This window comes from Alnus glutinosa, chromosome 8 (genome assembly GCF_958979055.1).
Source record: "Alnus glutinosa chromosome 8, dhAlnGlut1.1, whole genome shotgun sequence".
Taxonomy (NCBI): domain Eukaryota; kingdom Viridiplantae; phylum Streptophyta; class Magnoliopsida; order Fagales; family Betulaceae; genus Alnus; species Alnus glutinosa.
The window spans coordinates 11,041,773-11,059,640 of NC_084893.1; the positions used below are offsets into that span (position 1 = coordinate 11,041,773).

Here is a 17,868-nt window from a genome sequence, read left to right on the forward strand (position 1 = left end):
CCCTACTGGCCACTCCTGAGATTGGATCAAACCATTCGTACTGGGAGTCTCACCCTTGTCAATGGTCAACGATTTGCAGCCGTTCAATGGGGAGGGAACTCTCGGGAGCAAGAACCCGCGCCGAAGACCCCCTCCCCCTCGTGGCATCGGTAGGTTTTTAACCATAGTCCCGACGAAAGCCTGAGAAGATGTACCCAAACACTGCGTCATCGGCGACCTCAAAGCTGTCATTGCCTCATCAATCAAGGAAATATCCAACTTACTAGCTTTGGCCTTCGATTTCCGTTGATACCTCATGACCGATTGGGTTTCGGACGGGTAAATGGGAGCCCCACTATCCGCCATCACCGGAAGAGACAAACGAATCCTTTCTCCCAACGCAGCCACCCCCAAAGAGGGACCTACAAATCCTTTAGAGTCCGAACCCAACCCCCCCAGCAGACACGGGGTTGAGTCACAAACTGACACATCCGACCGCAGGTTGGGCTTCGCCGCCCACTCTGAGGTGAACGGATCTTCAACCACCGCCGTGCACAAGCTAGGACTTGCGCCGGAGAACTCGCCAGTATCCGTAAACCCACTCAAACAACAATCTTGCATGATGATTTCAACTCAGAATAGATAATTTTACAGCTCCAAATGTTCGATTATCTCCTTCCCTCCAAATTCTCCCCATTAAGCAGAAGGTGGGTAGCATTCCAATTGTAAAAACTCGCATACTTTCGTAGCCAACCTTCCCACCCAAAGAGCACATCAATCACCTTCCTGGGCATCCTGTTGGACTGAGAGAGAAGACGTACGATCTCAGCTTGCACACCACTGCACAATGAATCAACAAATGTTCAATGGTTTCATCCACTACACAATCCGCAAATGCTTCCTAGTTTCACCACTACACAATAACTCCACAATTGGTATACAGCTTCACTACTGCACTTGCACATACAACAGCAATCTACTTGAATGGTATCTCTTTTAGTGTCATTGTCTGTTAAAATCTTTCCTAATCTGTTTTAAATCTTTCTCAAATTATCAGCTCCTTTTCTCAGTGGAGCCCTAGAATATAATAAATCTAATATGGAATAACTCTCAATAATGGAAAGCTCGTATCATCTAATAGGCCCCAAACATGAGTGCACATAAGCATTTTTATCCTCTGCTATTAAAAACAAATCTGCGAACAACTCTCTCAAAGCATGATCCTCACATCTGAAGATGCAATAATGTTTGTCCAGAGTTTTTAGGGTACAGGAATCATTACCAGCAAGCATATAGGCTCCTTCCTAGAATGAAAAAAAATATAAGCTGTAAAGATAACTCTCCAAGCTTACGAAACCCTGCAAATAAAAATAAAGGTGTAACATTTCTATGCTGCAATGCCAATAGAGAAATTCATCCAAAGGTTTATAGTTCTGTGAATTGTGCCAGTATAACTCCATGCAACTTTGCAATGCGTTCACAATTTCTTTATTAGCTAAACAGGTCTGCTAGATCTCTAGCTATGTATGGGTAATAACCTGTTCTTCCAATAAATAGACCGTTCTAATAATGAAAATTGTGTTGAAATGTTTACTCTTTTTTTTTTTTTTTTTTTTTTTTTTATTATTATTATTATTATTATTATTATTTTATTTAGGGACTGTCATATACAAGCTGTAGAAACCATCCAACAATTCTTTTATAATTTATATCGGTAGATTTCACAGGGTGATTGAGGTGGTTCTGTTACTTTTTTATCATTCGTGTTATCATCTTTGGATCATGATTCTTCCTGTTCAGTTTTCATAATTAGTGATTCTTTTTGTCTATGCAGATCCTAGATGAAATGCCTGTCTTTTACAACCTAAATGCTGTTGAAAAGCGTGAAGTTTTAATTGTTATTTTGGAAATTGTGCGCAATCTTGATGATGCATCACTTGTCAAAGCATGGCAGCAAAGCATCGCTCGGACTAGATTATTTTTCAAACTTATGGAGGAAAGCTTAGTTCTTTTTGAGGTTGCTATTCTGTTTAAAAATTAAGTTCCTTTCAGATCATGTTATTTTAGTTTCTTAGTTAATTTTACTTCTTCTTCAGGCTATGGCACAGTTAAGTTGATAAGCTGTCATTTTCGTAATCTATAATTAATTATTTTATGTTGTGATTTGTTTAATTACTTGTTTAATTACTTAAGTGTAGAAATCAGCTGTTGATGGTATGTTTGGTTCCAATAAAATGTGGTGGTAGTTACCTAATAACAATTGGGTGTATGGACCTATAAATTTGGGTCAAGACTCTTGCTTCAAAACTTTTTTCCAATGTGAATAATATTATATTTTTTTAAAGAATTTAGGGGATAGATAGTCTTTCATTAGTTTGTTTGGGGGGGTCAGGTAAGCCCACATATCATGTTCTTTCAAGACTAGGTATTTTTGCATTCTTTATTGGTAAATGTCTTATGTCTCCTCCCTGTGATCAGCTTTCTGAAATTATGTCCTTTGTTGTCTCCTCCTATGATACCAGAACAGAATATTTCTCAGGATTTCTTTTTGTTCATAGTTGATATATGTTTTTGTTTAATGCCTTACTAAAATCGCCTTTTGAATGTATTTTTATGTCATGTCATTGCAGCTCATTCTCTTATTACATCAGCCATAAAACTAATTTTTTATTATGTTCTTTTACAGCATAGAAAACCTGCTGATGGCATGCTTATGGGCTCTAGTTCTCGTAGCCCTGTTGGGGATGGACCTGCTTCCCCCAAGTACTCTGAAAGACTCTCTCCTGCAGTTAACAACTACCTGTCTGAGGCATCAAGACAAGAAGTCAGAGTTAGTTGATATTTCTGTTGCTTTAAGTTCTGAAAATCAATTTTTAATTTTTTTGTGTACTATTTGCTTTGTGTTGTTCACTCCTTGATTGCGATGTTGGCTTTACGTGCATTGAATGTTACCTTCATCCATCAGACTCATCTTTGTTCAAATTGTTGATATTTATGATGTACCACATATTCTCTGTATCCTTAATGCGCCTTGAACCTCTTTAATGCAGCCTCAGGGAACACCTGACAATGGTTATTTATGGCAGAGAGTGAACTCCCAATTAAGCTCCCCTACCCAGCCATATTCCTTGAGAGAAGCTCTGGCTCAGGCACAGTCTTCTAGGATTGGAGCTTCTGCACAAGCACTTAGAGAATCCTTGCACCCGATATTGAGACAAAAATTGGTACAGTTTTGCATAGAAAAATCAATTATCTGTTTGATTGCTCCAACTGCTCCAAGAAATTACTAATGTCTTGTTTTAAATTTTTTGTAGTTATTTTAGACAACTGATAATTTCGGATTCTCTTCAGGAGCTTTGGGAAGAAAACTTGAGTGCTGCTGTCAGTCTTCAGGTTTTGGAGATAACAGAGAAATTTTCCGTGATGGCAGCATCCCATAGCATCTCTACTGACTATGGAAAACTTGATTGCATCACAGCTATATTTATGAGTTTCTTCTCTCGAAATCAACCTCTGGCTTTCTGGAAAGCTTTGTTCCCTGTCTTCAATGGTGTATTTGATCTTCATGGAGTAACTCTAATGGCAAGGGAGAATGATCGTTTCTTAAAGCAAATAACTTTCCATTTACTTCGACTTGCAGTTTTCCGAAATGAAAGCATCAGGAGAAGGGCTGTAATTGGGCTGCAGATACTTATGAAGGTATGCTCTGTGAAGTTCATAGATTGCTGCTCTTGTTCTTAACTCAAATTATGTTCTATATTTTTCTTTTGCAGAGTTCCTTCTATTACTTCATGCAAACAGCAAGGTTAAGGGTCATGTTGATTATCACGTTATCAGAGCTGATGTCTGATGTGCAAGTGACTCAGATGAAGTCTGATGGAACGCTAGAAGAGAGTGGTGAAGCACGGCGTTTTAGAAAATCTTTGGAGGAAATGGCAGATGAATCTAAAAGCCCCAACCTATTGAGGGAGTGTGGACTTCCTGAGAGTGCTCTGATGACTATTCCAGAAAGATTGTCAGAGAACAAGTGGTCTTGGTCAAATGTCAAATATCTCTCCGATGGTCTTCTTCTAGCCCTTGATTCCAGCTTGGAGCATGCACTGTTAGTAAGTTTTCAGCAATATTTGCATTAGTTCGAGTTTGAGACATAGTGAGATTAATTATTCAGTTAACACAGTACACCTTGGCCCTAATGGGATGGTGATGGTACACGAGACTGGGGCAAAGGGTTGATACCTCACCTCCCTTCTTTCATTTCCGTTTTATATGTTGTTTTTCTTGTAGCTGACACTTCTTGTGTTGAGATATGGCATTGCTTCTAATTCATGGTGCGAGCCAAGTATTACAGAGTTGCTTATTTCCATAAATAACTTTATGTAGTGTGGTAATTTTATCAATAGATTATTTGTGCATGGAAGAGTGATGTCTATTTGCGTCATAGTTGAAAGTTACTTATACACATCAAAAGCAGGTCACTCAAAGCGACATGCACTTTGTAGGAAGTACTAGCAACTTTAAAAAAATACATTTGCATAAACAAACTTTATTTTGCCTTTCTGAAAACTGGTAGGGTGCCCTGCTGCTCCCCCCTCCATATTCTACCCTCCTCTATTCCACTTCAAAGTGTGTTTGTACTAGGAATGTAGAAATGACCAAGGATCTATTTTAAGAGGTGACCTGATTCTCCGATTTCCTTTTGGCATAGGGATGGGACTTTATTAATGGGCAAGTGACATAGAATTTGGGAATAGGGCGAGCCAAGGTAGGGTTTTTGCAGTGCCAACTCAATATGAACCCAATACCATTTCTTAGTTAAATTTATTTGAAATTTTGACAGCGTGCCTTTAAAAGATAAGTTTCATGGTTTTCAACTCGCTTCTTTCTCTCTCTTCTTCAGCTTCAATGACATCTCTTAGCTCTACTCATTCTCTTCCGCAACAACCCCTCTCTATGCCAGAAATCCCCGCATTGTCCCGTTGCTCCTCTAGACTACTCAAAGGATTGTAGAAATGACCAAGGATCTATTTTAAGAGGTGACCTGATTCTCCGAGTTCCTTTTGGCATAGGGATGGGACTTTATTAATGGGCAAGTGACATAGAATTTGGGAATAGGGTGAGCCAAGGTAGGGTTTTTGCAGTGCCAACTCAATATGAACCCCATACCATTTCTTAGTTAAATTTATTTGAATTTTTGACAGCATGCCTTTAAAAGATAAGTTTCATAGTTTTCAACTCGCTTCTCTCTCTCTCTCTTCTTCAGCTTCAATGACATCTCTTAGCGCCACTCATTCTCTTCTGCAACAACCCCTATCTATGCCAGAAATCCTTGCATTGTCCCGTTGCTCCTCTAGACTACTCAAAGCCATTTGACCCACAAGGCTCTTTTTCCACCCCGCAAACTTTCCTTGCCACTATCAATTCTTGGCCGCCATTGCTCTCTCTTGTTCTTGGTCTCAAGGGAGACCCTGTGCCATGTGGGCGGTGTGCCGGCAATGGCCGTTCTCCTTCTTCCCCCAAGGGCGGCGCGTGAATGCGAGTCCCACTAGGGTTCCGTTCTCTAGAGGATGGCTTTGGAGAGGTGTTTCCTCGCGGAGGCCAAAACTTTCCTCTTCTTGGTGGAGGAAGGCAAGTTTGTGCTGAGAATGAAGAAGAGAAGGAAAGGCTTCTTAGGGGTTGTGCTATTGGGTTTGCAGTGTACTACTTGGGTTGTTGCAACGGTGAAGTAGGCTTTGCTGTCTCCGGGGGTCAAGGATTTTAAGGGAAGATTCAAAGGCTTGGATTGTTTGGAAAGTTGTAATAAGGATGGCCATTTTATGGAGCTGGTGGTCTATGCAGTGGGTGGCCGGAGACGGTTTATCTTGTTTCTGGAGGGATGAGGAGTGCAGGGCTGGAACAGAATGATTGATGAGTTGTGCAAGGTGATGGGTTTTCCTAGAAACCACGTCTGGGTCTTCTCCCATTGGTGTGTTGTCTCCGATGGAGAAGAAGGATGGGAATGAGGTTTTGGGTTTAAAGGTCTCCTCCCCAAGCTCGGGTGGGGCCTGGCCTATTGTCGATGGTGCTCTAACATCGTTTGCGGAATTGGATCTATACAAGGTTTCTCAATATAACCGTTGCACTTCCCCTTATCTTAATTGTGATGTTGAGGCTCTTCGGGAGAATAATGTTTTGAAGCTTGAAGTTGTTGAGTTGAAATCTATGTATTGCAACTTCAGGATTGTGCTCATACACTCTTTTCATATTCTCTCGTTCCTTCTCCAGCAGTGACAGAAGAGAGTATCAAAGAGAGGATCTACAAACATTAGAGTTTTTCTTTGGAAGTTTGCGCCTCTAAAGTTTTTCAGCCATGTGAGGCGTGTCGACGGGGCTGTTGTGAACCCCGTCGGGGGTTGTCGAGTGTGGTAGGGTATGGAGAATCGGTTTTTTGTGGAGGCTAAGTCCTTCATCTTCTCGGTAGTGGAAGGAACTTCAGTGTTGGGGGTGGCGGAGAAGAGGAAAGATTTCTCAGGGTAGGTTCGGCTGAGTTTGGGTTGCATTGCTTGGTTATTGTCGATGGTGGAAGAGGTGTTGCAAAATCCGGGCTCTGAGGACTTTGTTAAATATTTCAGGGAGGGTTCGAAGGTGACCATCATTCGGAGAGATGGAAATAATTCCGGCCGGTTCTTGGTGGTGACAGTGTTCGATGTGGGTGGCCGGAGAGGAATGATTGTGTTTCCTGAAGGCCGTGACGGGTGGGTTGGGGGCGTGTTTCTGGGGAGCTAAGCAAAGTGCTGGATTTCTTTGGATCCTCGGTGGTGTACCCCTCTAGTGGCGCCCTGCCGGGGAAGAGGTTGGGCAAGGTCGCGGGTTTATTGTCGTACGCAGAGGCGGTGCGCTTGTCGGTTGGTGGTGGGCCTCGTGTTCAAACGGCGACAATGGTTTGGTGCGAGATGAAGAAGATATTTTCACTGGACCAAGAGCAGAAGTCCTTTCGGCAGGTGGTGGATTGTTTTGCTTTGGAGAGGTCTTTCTCCGGTCCTCTGGGTAAAGACCTTGCGGACGACTGTTATGCTATGGAGAATTCTTCTTTTGGTCCGTTGGGTAAGGACCTTCTAGCGTGTTCCAAGACTCGGGTTGCAGTCAACGATGTTGGCTCCTTGGATCGATATGGCAAAGGGTGCAGGAAGACGTGCTCAAAGGGTGATCACGAGTGGGATTGTGACGTTTCGGGGAAGGAAGTTGGGTTTTTCAAGAAGATTCTAGACTCTATTGGTGATTGGCAGGATCGGGTGTGTAGGTGTCCAATGCATTTGGGTAGGATTTCTTTTGGGCCGAAACTGAAATTGGGCTTTTTGGGCTTGGGCTGGTTAGTTAGACGTTTGGGGAAGTTTAGACGTTTTGGGGTTTGGTCCTCCTATGCTCGCATGCGGACTGGTTCCAGGAGGTTGAGATGTTTGCCTTTCACTAAGAAGACTAAGCAGTGCAGGCTAGCAAAGAGCAAACCGCGTCTCCCTCCCAATTTCACCCAAAAGTTGCTCACGGAAAAGACTTTTGCTCTGTCCAGTTTAGCAATTTCAACAGCGTCGTCCACGGTCGCTACTTCTACCGAAGACTGTGCTGGTCCGTCGGCAGAGACTAGGCTGGTTACGGTGGGGAATTTTCATCCAGTTTCTTTTGAGGCGGTTGCACCGGGTGCGGGTTATGAGGTGGGCTCGCCGATAGGTAGGGTTCTTCCTTTCTCTCCCTTGAAAGAGCCCACGTCGAAGCCATTGATTCAATACAAGCGTAAAGGGAGGAAGCCGAAGTCGGCGGTGGGTCAAGGGGAACTCAAAGATGTGGGCTTTCTCAGGCGGGGGTTTCTTAAATCGAGCTCGTCCTCTCTTCCTCCCGCAGATCGTGGTTTCTCTGGAGGGGGTTGTTCTAGAAGAGCTAGTTCTCTCAACTCTACTGATGGTTCCCAGGCTATTAAAACTGTAGCTTTCCTATCTGCCCTTGATGAGGAACATAGGAGGTGGGATAAGATTGAGAGGTGTGAGCTTTAGGAGCTTAGGGTTGTGTTGTTTTGTGGGCTGTTTGTGTAGGGTCGGTGGTGAGGTTGTTGCTTCTTGTATACTCCGTGTGTATTAGAAGTGCCTTACGCTGTTTTTTTTTTATAAATTTGCACATATCAAAAAAAAAAAAAAATCGTTCGCGGAGGTGGTGAGGTCAAAGGGCCCTGTCAAGTTACAGGTTCACTGTTTGAGGGGCGTTACCTTGATCTTCTCCCGGCGGTGAGACCAGCAGCATCTAAGGAGGGGAGATTGGCCCTAGACTGTTTTGTGATAGAGAAGGAACTACTGGGTAAGGACTTGTTGCTGAAACTGCAAGGTAATGAACATCCATCACGTTTTCTCTCTGCCCATGGCACACCAGGATCAGCGAGGAATATTTTGCCTCATTTGAATTTGCGTACGTGGAGGAACCGTCTAGTGAGGATGATGGGTTGGGTCGTTGATAGGTTGTTCGTTTGCTTTCGGGTTGTGTCTAAAACCTACTTTCAGTTTTAAAGCTTTTCGTCTGGGTTGGGTTATGACGAAGCCTAAATCTAAGAAGCGAATTGAGGTTACGGGTCAAGGGCTCCCTTTGGATCCTGAAGTGAGTTTTGAGTTCTCTTTGGGTTTTGGGTCTACATTGGGTCTTCAACGGCTTGAGGTGACGACGACAGTTGACATGGGTGGTGGGTTGTCTACTCCTACCAGTTCTGAGATGTCTAAAGGTGCTGAAGATACTCCTGCGAGACCGCTGTCCATTCCTCCTGAAGGCACCGGCACTTACTTGAACATGTTGGACGTTGATCTCTATTCGCTTGTTTCCGAGGGATTTGCAAAATGGGCGGTTGAAGTTGCGCATTCTCTTTTGTTGCCGGCAAGGTTTGGGGCAGATTCTTTTGCTCCAAAGTCTTCTATGTATGCCTCCTCTCCCGTGTAAGCCTTTGTGTTTCCAGGTATGTCGTTGCCGATGATCTTTGGTTCTGTTTCGGCGTTTTCTAGGCTCCCTTCAGCAATGGCCTTCTCTGCCTTTGCTCCACCTCCAGAAGCAGTGAGTGTCCCCTTTGGGTGCTCGGATTTGGATTCTGAGGGGTTTTCTCCAGCACTCAACTTCTTTGAAGTTGGGTCAGATTCCTTTGGTGTCTCTTCTTCGGGGGTAGTTGTGTTGGGAGAAAGGCTCGGCTTTTCTCTTCTGGTAACGTCGGAGTGTGGGGCTCCCATCTACCCGTTTGAGTGCAAATCAGTGTTGAGATATCATTGGAGAGGTCGAAGGTAGGTAGAGGTGCTCAGATGGATGCTTCTTTGTTTGACGAGGTTGTGACAGCTTTCATTGCTCTGATGGCTCCGTCTTTGGGTGCTTCTTCTCAGGCCTTGGGCGGGACTGTGGTCCAGTCCTCGCCAAAGCCGGGTGGGGGAGTGGTCAGTAAGTCTCCTTCGTCTAGCTTTCTCCGGCGAGGCTTCCTTGTCTTGAGTGTTCCTTCCCCTTTGGATGATTGCGCTTCTCTAATTTCTGAGAAGGGTGAATTTTAGGTCGGACAGCTTGATCCAATCTCAAAAGTGGCTGGTAGGTTTTGGCCTGTCTGGGGAGATTGTTGTGTGGGATTAGGGGGATGAGGTTTGGGTTCGAGAGGATGGACACTCCTCTTACCCCTTGGGTGTCTGTCCTCTTGACATGCCCTTGGATTGGATGTCAAATGGTGTTGAGGATGAAGATCCGTCCTTCACGATTTTGGATGCCATTGAAGAGGATTTCCATTGGGTTAAAATGTGTTGAATTTGAAAAGCTCCATTAATTACGACAATGCAAGTGTGCCCTCTAAGCGAAGGAAAGTTGTAGCGTTGAGTGCTCCTTGTGGGTTTGTTTGATTTTTTTTTGTTTGGCTGGTTTGGTTGTTCCTGTGTGATTCAAGCGTGCCCTTTAGGCAAAAGAAATGAAAGGCTCACGTACTGTAGTTTTGAGTGCTCCTTGTGGGTTTTGGGTTTAAGGGCTTAGGTCCTTGTGGGTTTGTTTGGATTTTTTTTTGTAGACTAGTTTGATTGTTCTTGTGTATACTTTCTATGTACTTAAGGACGTCTTAGGGTTTTTTAATAAAACCTTTCTTACTTATATATATATATATATATATATATATATATTTTACCAAAGGCTTTTATTCCTAATTTTTCCTCCTTGAATCTTGTAGATCTTGTTCACTCTTTAGATTTAGACGCCATTAGTGAGGTTGTTTTCTCTTGTATACTTTTCATGTACAAAGGCTTTGCCGTTCTTTTTAATAAATTATAATTCATCATGAAACAAATGTTACCAAAGGCTTCTATCTAGGCTTGGTTGTAGTTCACAGTTACCTTGGAGTGGATGCTGTGGGATATTGGGTTGCTAACAAAAAGAGGAACTCCTTATATAATGAGATTTACTCTTTCCATTGCCACTGCTTTGTACATACAAGTTTGCATATTCTTCGCCAAAGGGGATTGAATAAATTCATCAAGTTCTAAATGTGTTCATCACTTGTATTACTTTTGTCTGCATGAATAAGTTCTGTTGTTCTGACAAGGTAATACCTTCTGCATTATTTTTCACAGGCCTCTGTAATGACTATGGATAGATATGCAGCTGCAGAAAGTTTCTACAAACTTGCAATGGCATTTGCGCCTGTCCCAGATCTTCACATAATGTGGTTGCTGCATTTATGTGATGCTCATCAGGAAATGCAGTCATGGGCTGAAGCTGCCCAGTGTGCCGTGGCTGTTGCTGGTGTTGTAATGCAGGTAACACTGTTATTGGTGCTTGGTATTCAACCTTTTGTAGCAAAATATTTAAAATTGAAACGAAATGTTTGTGAATTGGAGAGCTTACAGTATTCCATCCCATTCTTGTAGCTTGATATATGGAGGGGAGTTATCATATTCAGTACTTTGCAACCAGATGGAAGGGAATATATCCCATGCCTCTGCTGCTTGCTTTGAACAGTGTGGTTGAACGTACCTAATTTGTCATACTTAATATGGTGAAGGACTTAATATGCATAGGCTGCCACCTGGGCGATTTAGGCCAATTTGGTTTGGATGTTATTGGTTTTCAAGTTAGCTAATTTTATAATCTTGGTGGTTTTAGGTGGGTTGAAACTTCCTACAGAGATTTTTAATTAATTATGCAAAATTCTAAGCTACTGGCTTAATTTTACTGGCTCCTGAGGCGATTATTTTGAAGTTTATTTGCAAATAATGGTCATTTTGTGCTATGAGTTACCATTTCTTGGGTCAGAACCTATGGTGATTGGTGAGTACTATCTGCTTTGTATGGGTCTTTGACTGTTCTTTTTGAGGTGCTTGCAATCTGTTGTTGTTTTGTGCGGTTTTCTTTTGTCTCTTTTTCTTTCACTTTGTGGAGTGCGGAACTGCAGTGTTGACTGGATAATTTGAAGAGTGGTGCTGACTTATTTATCTGCATTTTGCTGATATACCTAATTAAAATTACTGTAGGCCCTTGTAGCTAGAAATGATGGTGTTTGGAGCAAGGATCATGTGACTGCTCTTCGGAAAATTTGTCCAATGGTGAGCAGTGAGATCACATCTGAGGCATCCGCAGCCGAGGTAGAGGGATATGGGGCTTCAAAACTCACAGTTGACTCTGCAGTGAAGTACCTGCAGCTTGCTAATAAGCTTTTCTCTCAAGCTGAGCTCTATCATTTCTGTGCCAGCATTCTGGAACTTGTAATTCCTGTTTATAAAAGCAGGAGGGCTTATGGACAGCTGGCTAAATGTCACACATTACTCACTAATATCTATGAATCAATCCTTGAGCAGGAATCGAGCCCAATTCCTTTCACTGATGCCACATACTATCGTGTAGGATTCTATGGTGATAGATTTGGAAAGCTTGACAGAAAGGAGTATGTATACCGAGAGCCCCGTGATGTACGGCTAGGTGACATAATGGAGAAACTAAGTCATACATATGAGTCTAGAATGGATGGCAATCACACTTTACACATTATTCCAGATTCTAGACAAGTGAAGGCAGATGAGTTACAGGCTGGAGTATGCTACCTGCAGATAACTGCTGTTGATCCAGTAATGGAAGATGAGGACTTGGGAAGCAGAAGGGAGAGGATCTTTTCTCTTTCTACCGGCAGTGTCCGTGCACGTGTCTTTGACCGCTTTTTGTTCGATACCCCCTTTACGAAGAATGGCAAGACCCAGGGTGGATTGGAAGACCAATGGAAGAGGCGAACTGTGCTTCAGACTGAGGGCTCCTTCCCTGCCCTTGTGAATAGGCTCTTAGTAATTAAATCCGAATCTCTTGAGTTCTCCCCAGTAGAGAATGCAATTGGAATGATTGAAACTCGGACAGCTGCACTAAGAAATGAGCTTGAAGAGCCTCGCAGTTCCGATGGGGATCAACTTCCACGTCTCCAGAGTCTACAGAGAATTCTTCAAGGCAGTGTTGCTGTTCAAGTGAGTTGTGGACATTTTGTTTCTGACCTCTACTTTCTGTAATATCAATCTTTGCAATGTATATTGATGACTTACAGATCTCAGTCACTAATATTTTCCCTGGGACAAAAATTTTCTACAAACTAGGTTGTAAAAAATTTCATACAATCCACATATAAGAGTGACATGTTTATGAATGCTATTAAAAAAGCATGTGAAAAGCATATACTATTAAAACAACATGTGCTTCTCACATGCCAAGGGTCACACGTCAATCCTATATGTGGGTTGTATGAAATTTTTTACAAACTGGTTTGTTTATAGGAAATTTTTGTCATTTTTTGCTGAGTTGTCCTTTTTTTTTGTTGTTGCCCTTTTTCTCTATATGCTCTGTAATTGAACTTATGGCATTGCTTATCATTTTCTAATGTCTCATGGCCAACTGCATATGCGTAGGTGAACAGTGGAGTCCTAAGTGTGTGCACAGCCTTCCTGTCTGGGGAACCAGCTACAAGGCTGCGTTCACAGGAACTGCAGCAACTCATCGCTGCACTCCTCGAATTCATGGCGGTTTGCAAGCGTGCCATTCGGGTACACTTTAGATTGATTGGAGAGGAGGATCAGGATTTCCACACACAGCTTGTGAATGGATTTCAGTCCCTCACTGCAGAGTTATCTCACTACATTCCTGCCATTCTCTCAGAGCTCTGACTGTTGTAGCACTATTTGTTTGTTGCCGCTTCGATTTGTTCATATTATTTCTTTCCTTTGTTTTTTCGTTGACGGGCAAATATTTTTCTCGTCATGTGTATACTATTCAAGCAGGTGATGTTCAGGAAACCGAGAAGTTTACTCGTCTTCTTCTTCCTCTTTCTTTTAGTCACAGAAAAACTCATTTACAATGGGCTAGTAATATTGCAGGCGTAAATTATATTCTTGCCAAAATCTGAATTTGAAGGACTGAGGAAACCAAGACGGAAAGCCTAAAGAAGTTTTTAAGTGCATAAAATTTAGCAATATCAATACGATTAGTACCTCTAGGCTCTAGCATCATCAAGGATCAAGATTCCTTGTGATACTTAAAATCTTGACAGTTCGCTTTTAAGGATCAGTTAACATTGTGACACATTATCGGAAGTAGCTCTTCAGAAAAAGAGTTAAAATGGTCAAAACAAAGAAGTTGCTAACCATTTGACTGCCTTGGTATAAGTGAACTACTAATGACAACAGAGAGTAGCTTAACTATTTTCAAAAGCTATTTTTTGGCTTGAGTAATTTTAGAAGTCTTTTTGTGTTTTTTTAAAAATAATCACAATTTGATCAAAATTTAATATTGTTCATTTGCAAGTTCAATGATAATTTTAATAGTCACATCATTATTAAACGATTATTATTAAATGATCATTATTTGAGGAGCAAACATTGGTCCCTTTTGTTTTCACTGCTTTAGCTCCTTTATTTTTTATTTTTTAAATTAATTTGTTGACCTGACACAATTTTAATGTTTCATTACAAAAGAACAATCAAGATTTGTTACGAGCACTTGTAGTGAACTCCTCAAAATTTCAGCAGATTTTGACGAAAAATATCACTTTTGTTATTTTAGCTACTTAATTTTCAAAAGCTTCAAATATCAAACTCTTCAAATATTCTCTATTTTAAAATAAATACTATTTTTTATTATCATTCAACCAACCAACAAAATTCCCGATCCAGACTTCGACCAGACCCAAACCCACTTCCACGGACCCAACCTTCGACGACCAGCGACTTTACGACCGGTGGAGGCTCGACGGCTGGCTGTTCATCGCGAACCAGTTTCTTCGACAACCGGTGAGGCTCGACGACCGGCTTCTTCGACGACCGGTGGAGGCTCGACTTCTCTGCTTCTAGATCCATTGGAACCGGCTTTCCACGACGACCAGTTTCTTCGACGGCCGGCTTTTCCTCACGGCTGGCATCTTCTGGATCAATTTTGCCCTAAATCAGTTTCGCCCTCGATCGATTTCCACCTCTCAGACCAACGACCTTCACCCGCAAAATTGAATAAAATATTGCAAAACAAGAAGAGACGATCGACTTTGGCCTCAGCAGACCAGACGAGCCATTTCAGCGCTCACCAAATTTACTGTAGCAGAGACGAGTTCGTTGCAGACCCGATTTTGATGAAACTCAGCTAATTTTGACGATTTCCTCACTTTGACGAGCTCATTACAAATGCTCTTATAGACCCTGCAATACTTATTGCTAGAATCCAAATCCCAGCATCATGGCCCAGGTTGTATCTTCAGTTAAAATTAATGATAGGCATCCCCTGCCCAGCCCTAATTACATGGAAAGGGCCTTTTCACTTTAATTTTTTTTTAGAAAATAAAAAATAAAAAAATTAGAATTTTGAAAACTTGGATATCTATACCCATTTTCCCATTTTCTTCCCAGAGCTTCCCCCCAAATTTTTCCTCCCTCTCTCCATCTGCCCATTTTCTTCCCACCGTCGACCACCACGCACGACCCGCCACCGTCGACCACTCATGAGCCTGCCACTGTGCTTTCTCCATCTTCGGCCAAAACCCAACCACCGGCCGTTCCCCATCTTCGGCCGTCTTCCAGTTCCGGCCGTCTTCTATCTCTGGCTGTCTTCCAGTTTCGGCGACCATTTTTTGGTTTTTTCAGCTACTGTGACCCAGCTCTGCCAACTTTAACAAAACCTATCTTCACGAGCTTGCCACTTCACTGTGCGTTCTCCATCTCCAGCCAAAACCCAACCACCTGCGTTCTCCATCTCCGGTTCGGCTCCGACGACCCAACCACTGTATCGCCACGAGCAGCCCCAGCTGAACCACCACCGTCGCCGACGAGCCCATCCACCGTAAGGTTTTCTTAGTTTTTTTTTTTTTTTTTTTTTTTTTTTTTTTTTTGGGTTTAAGGTTTGATTTTCTCTCCAGATCTGGTTTTTTTAGTTGTTTTTAGCTAAGATTTGGCTCATTCTTGGTCATTATTCCCTTGTTCCAAACTCTTGAAAAGTCAATACCCAAAAGCTTGAGCTTCTAGATCCTTGAACTGGGGGTATAGATTTTTGCGTGGATTGGGGATCTCATAGAGCTCGATTCAGCTCATTTCCTTTCCAGGTAATCTCTCATAGTGGTGCGTTTAAATTCCTCTTTTTCCTTTTGAGAATCACTGAATTTAGAATTGGGAGCTAACATTTTTGTGTTGCCATCTGAAAGTTGCTTGCTTTTTCACTTTCTTGGTTTAATTTAATGTTTTTGGCATATTCGTATGGAAGTCTATGAATTCAAATAATTATCATTGCTGATAAAATTGTAGTCTACCTCAAACAACGCATCGGTTTGAGTTTGAATATGATTTTGAGCCTTTTTACTAATGGGCATCATAAATTTGTATGAAGGTAACTCCTTGTTACATGTAATGTTCACAAGGTGTGACCTGCTATAGTTTGGTCATCGATGTACCACAAACCTTGTCCTTCAACCCAGATTGAGACTGGCCGTTTAAAGTATTGTCTATATTGTGTATGAGTGTATGTCAGCATCAATGCATGTCATTTAGCTTAGCAGATTTTTAGGAGCTACTATTTCATATGATTTTTAAATTATAATAGCTGCACAAATGACTAATGAGCAACAACTGAACACAATACAAACTCTTTTTTGGAAAGATCACTTGTTTTTTTTCTTTCTTTCTTGAGCCAAGAATGAAGAAACTGAATTGGAATTTTTTTTTGAAGAACAGATTTTGGCTTTTGCTTAGAGTTAGCATGTAGTATTATACTTGTAAAGCATAGCTTGCAAGTTGTTAGATTATCATTCTTGAATATGTATTCTAAAATTTTGAAAAACTTGGCTTCGAAGTAAATGTTTTCGTAATTTATGTAGAAGTTTTGAATTGCTTAAAATGTGTACACTTTTGCTCTGCTTAGTTGATGAGAAACAGTAGGGAAAGAGAGGACAAACAGAGAGAAAATACTTTGATCTTGAATATGGGTTCTTTGATATGGTGCTGCTCGGCCAAAACTGTTATGGTGTTTCAGTTGGGTGCTTTAACATTGCTTATTTTCTTTGCCCAAGAATTATTGGCAAACCTACTTTTTTTGTTTGGTAGAATTTGATGATTTTTTTTTTTTTTTTTTTTTGTTATGTTAGATGGATTTTGGTGGAATTTGAGCTTGTTTGGTTCACTGCAATGTATAGTACAAGGTGATGCATGTTTGGTTCACTGCAATGTGGAATTTATGAATTCGGCATGTTTGGTTCACTGCAATGTATAGGTGATGCACTTACTTTGACAGCAGTTGAATCAATCCACACACGGATTTCAATCCAATTATGTTCTAAATTGCATTGTATGGACAATAACTTCAATTTATGTAAATCTAGTCACTACTCTTGTCCCTAAGTAGTTGGGGTAAGAAATATTTAGGTTCTGTTGAGTGTTTTATTCCTTCTAGTGTTGAAGTTGATTAGAGGAAAAGTTCTTTATCTTAGTTGATTCTAACATATCTGAAGGTTATGATTGTATCTTTCTTGTTTGAGTAACATATATTTAGCCCCCCAATTCAATATATAGAAGATTCTCATGTCATATGCTTCTGAATGTAGGTACAAATAAATGTCTACAACAAGTGATTTGTCAAGCGGTCCTCTGTTATGTAAGTGTGGAGTTCCTACACGTTTAAGGAACTCTTGGACCACATCCAATCTCGCTAAAAAGTGGTATGGATGTAATAACTACAAGGTAATTTTTGTTATATTCTGAAATTAGCTTTGTGTTATATTTCGTCGTTAGTAGTTTATGACATTTTTGCTTACCTTTTTTTTTTCATGCAGAAAGCCGGTGATTGTGATTTTTTTGAATGGGCTGATAAGGAGATGTCTGCATACGAGAAGAGATTAGCGCAACATCTGAAAGAGATGGAGGAGAGAAGACAGGCTGACAATGACAAAGTTGAGGAATTAATTGGAAAAAAATGTAAGGAACAATTAGCGCAACATTTGAAAGAAATGGAGGAGAAAGTTGAGGAATTGATTGAAAAAAAATGTAAGGAACAATGAGTGCAACATAATGGGAAGATGCTTCATGTTTCGTTGTTAAGTGTCATTTTGCTTTGAGCCTTTTATTTTTGTAGTTATAGTCAATCTAGACATACTAACTTGATGTTAAAATGAAACTATGGAAACAGTTCAGTTGTATGAAACTTTTTTATCTATGGAAATTGCATTGAAGAAATGGATCCGTTTATATGCAAGTGGTGCATGATGATGGGAGTTTTATGCTTGTATGAATTTCTTAAATGTATGTTAAACTGAATTGTTGTCTTTTGGTCTTAAAATATTAATGGAGAAATGATTTGTGAATCTTTTGGACTTCAAATTAATTGAAGTCATCTTAAGGTGCTTAATTTATGAGCTGGGTTGGTGTTTGGTAG

At 41.2% G+C, this 17,868-nt stretch overlaps 1 protein-coding gene across 2 annotated transcripts in view; it reads left to right on the forward strand.

Annotated features, from left to right (window-relative positions):
• LOC133874818 (guanine nucleotide exchange factor SPIKE 1) overlaps positions 1–13,280 on the forward strand; it is a 52,365-nt gene extending 39,085 nt beyond the window's left edge. The window contains exons 23-30 of one of the 2 annotated variants that reach the window (XM_062312680.1): positions 1,814–1,996; positions 2,666–2,809; positions 3,030–3,203; positions 3,331–3,678; positions 3,753–4,085; positions 10,569–10,754; positions 11,469–12,443; positions 12,879–13,280. In XM_062312680.1, coding sequence (XP_062168664.1) covers positions 1,814–1,996; positions 2,666–2,809; positions 3,030–3,203; positions 3,331–3,678; positions 3,753–4,085; positions 10,569–10,754; positions 11,469–12,443; positions 12,879–13,133 — 2,598 coding nt within the window. In that variant the 3' untranslated portion in view covers positions 13,134–13,280. The remainder of the gene's footprint in view (positions 1–1,813; positions 1,997–2,665; positions 2,810–3,029; positions 3,204–3,330; positions 3,679–3,752; positions 4,086–10,568; positions 10,755–11,468; positions 12,444–12,878) is intronic. The other variant, XM_062312681.1, reaches the window with a different exon arrangement.
• Positions 13,281–17,868: the final 4,588 nt, after the last annotated feature.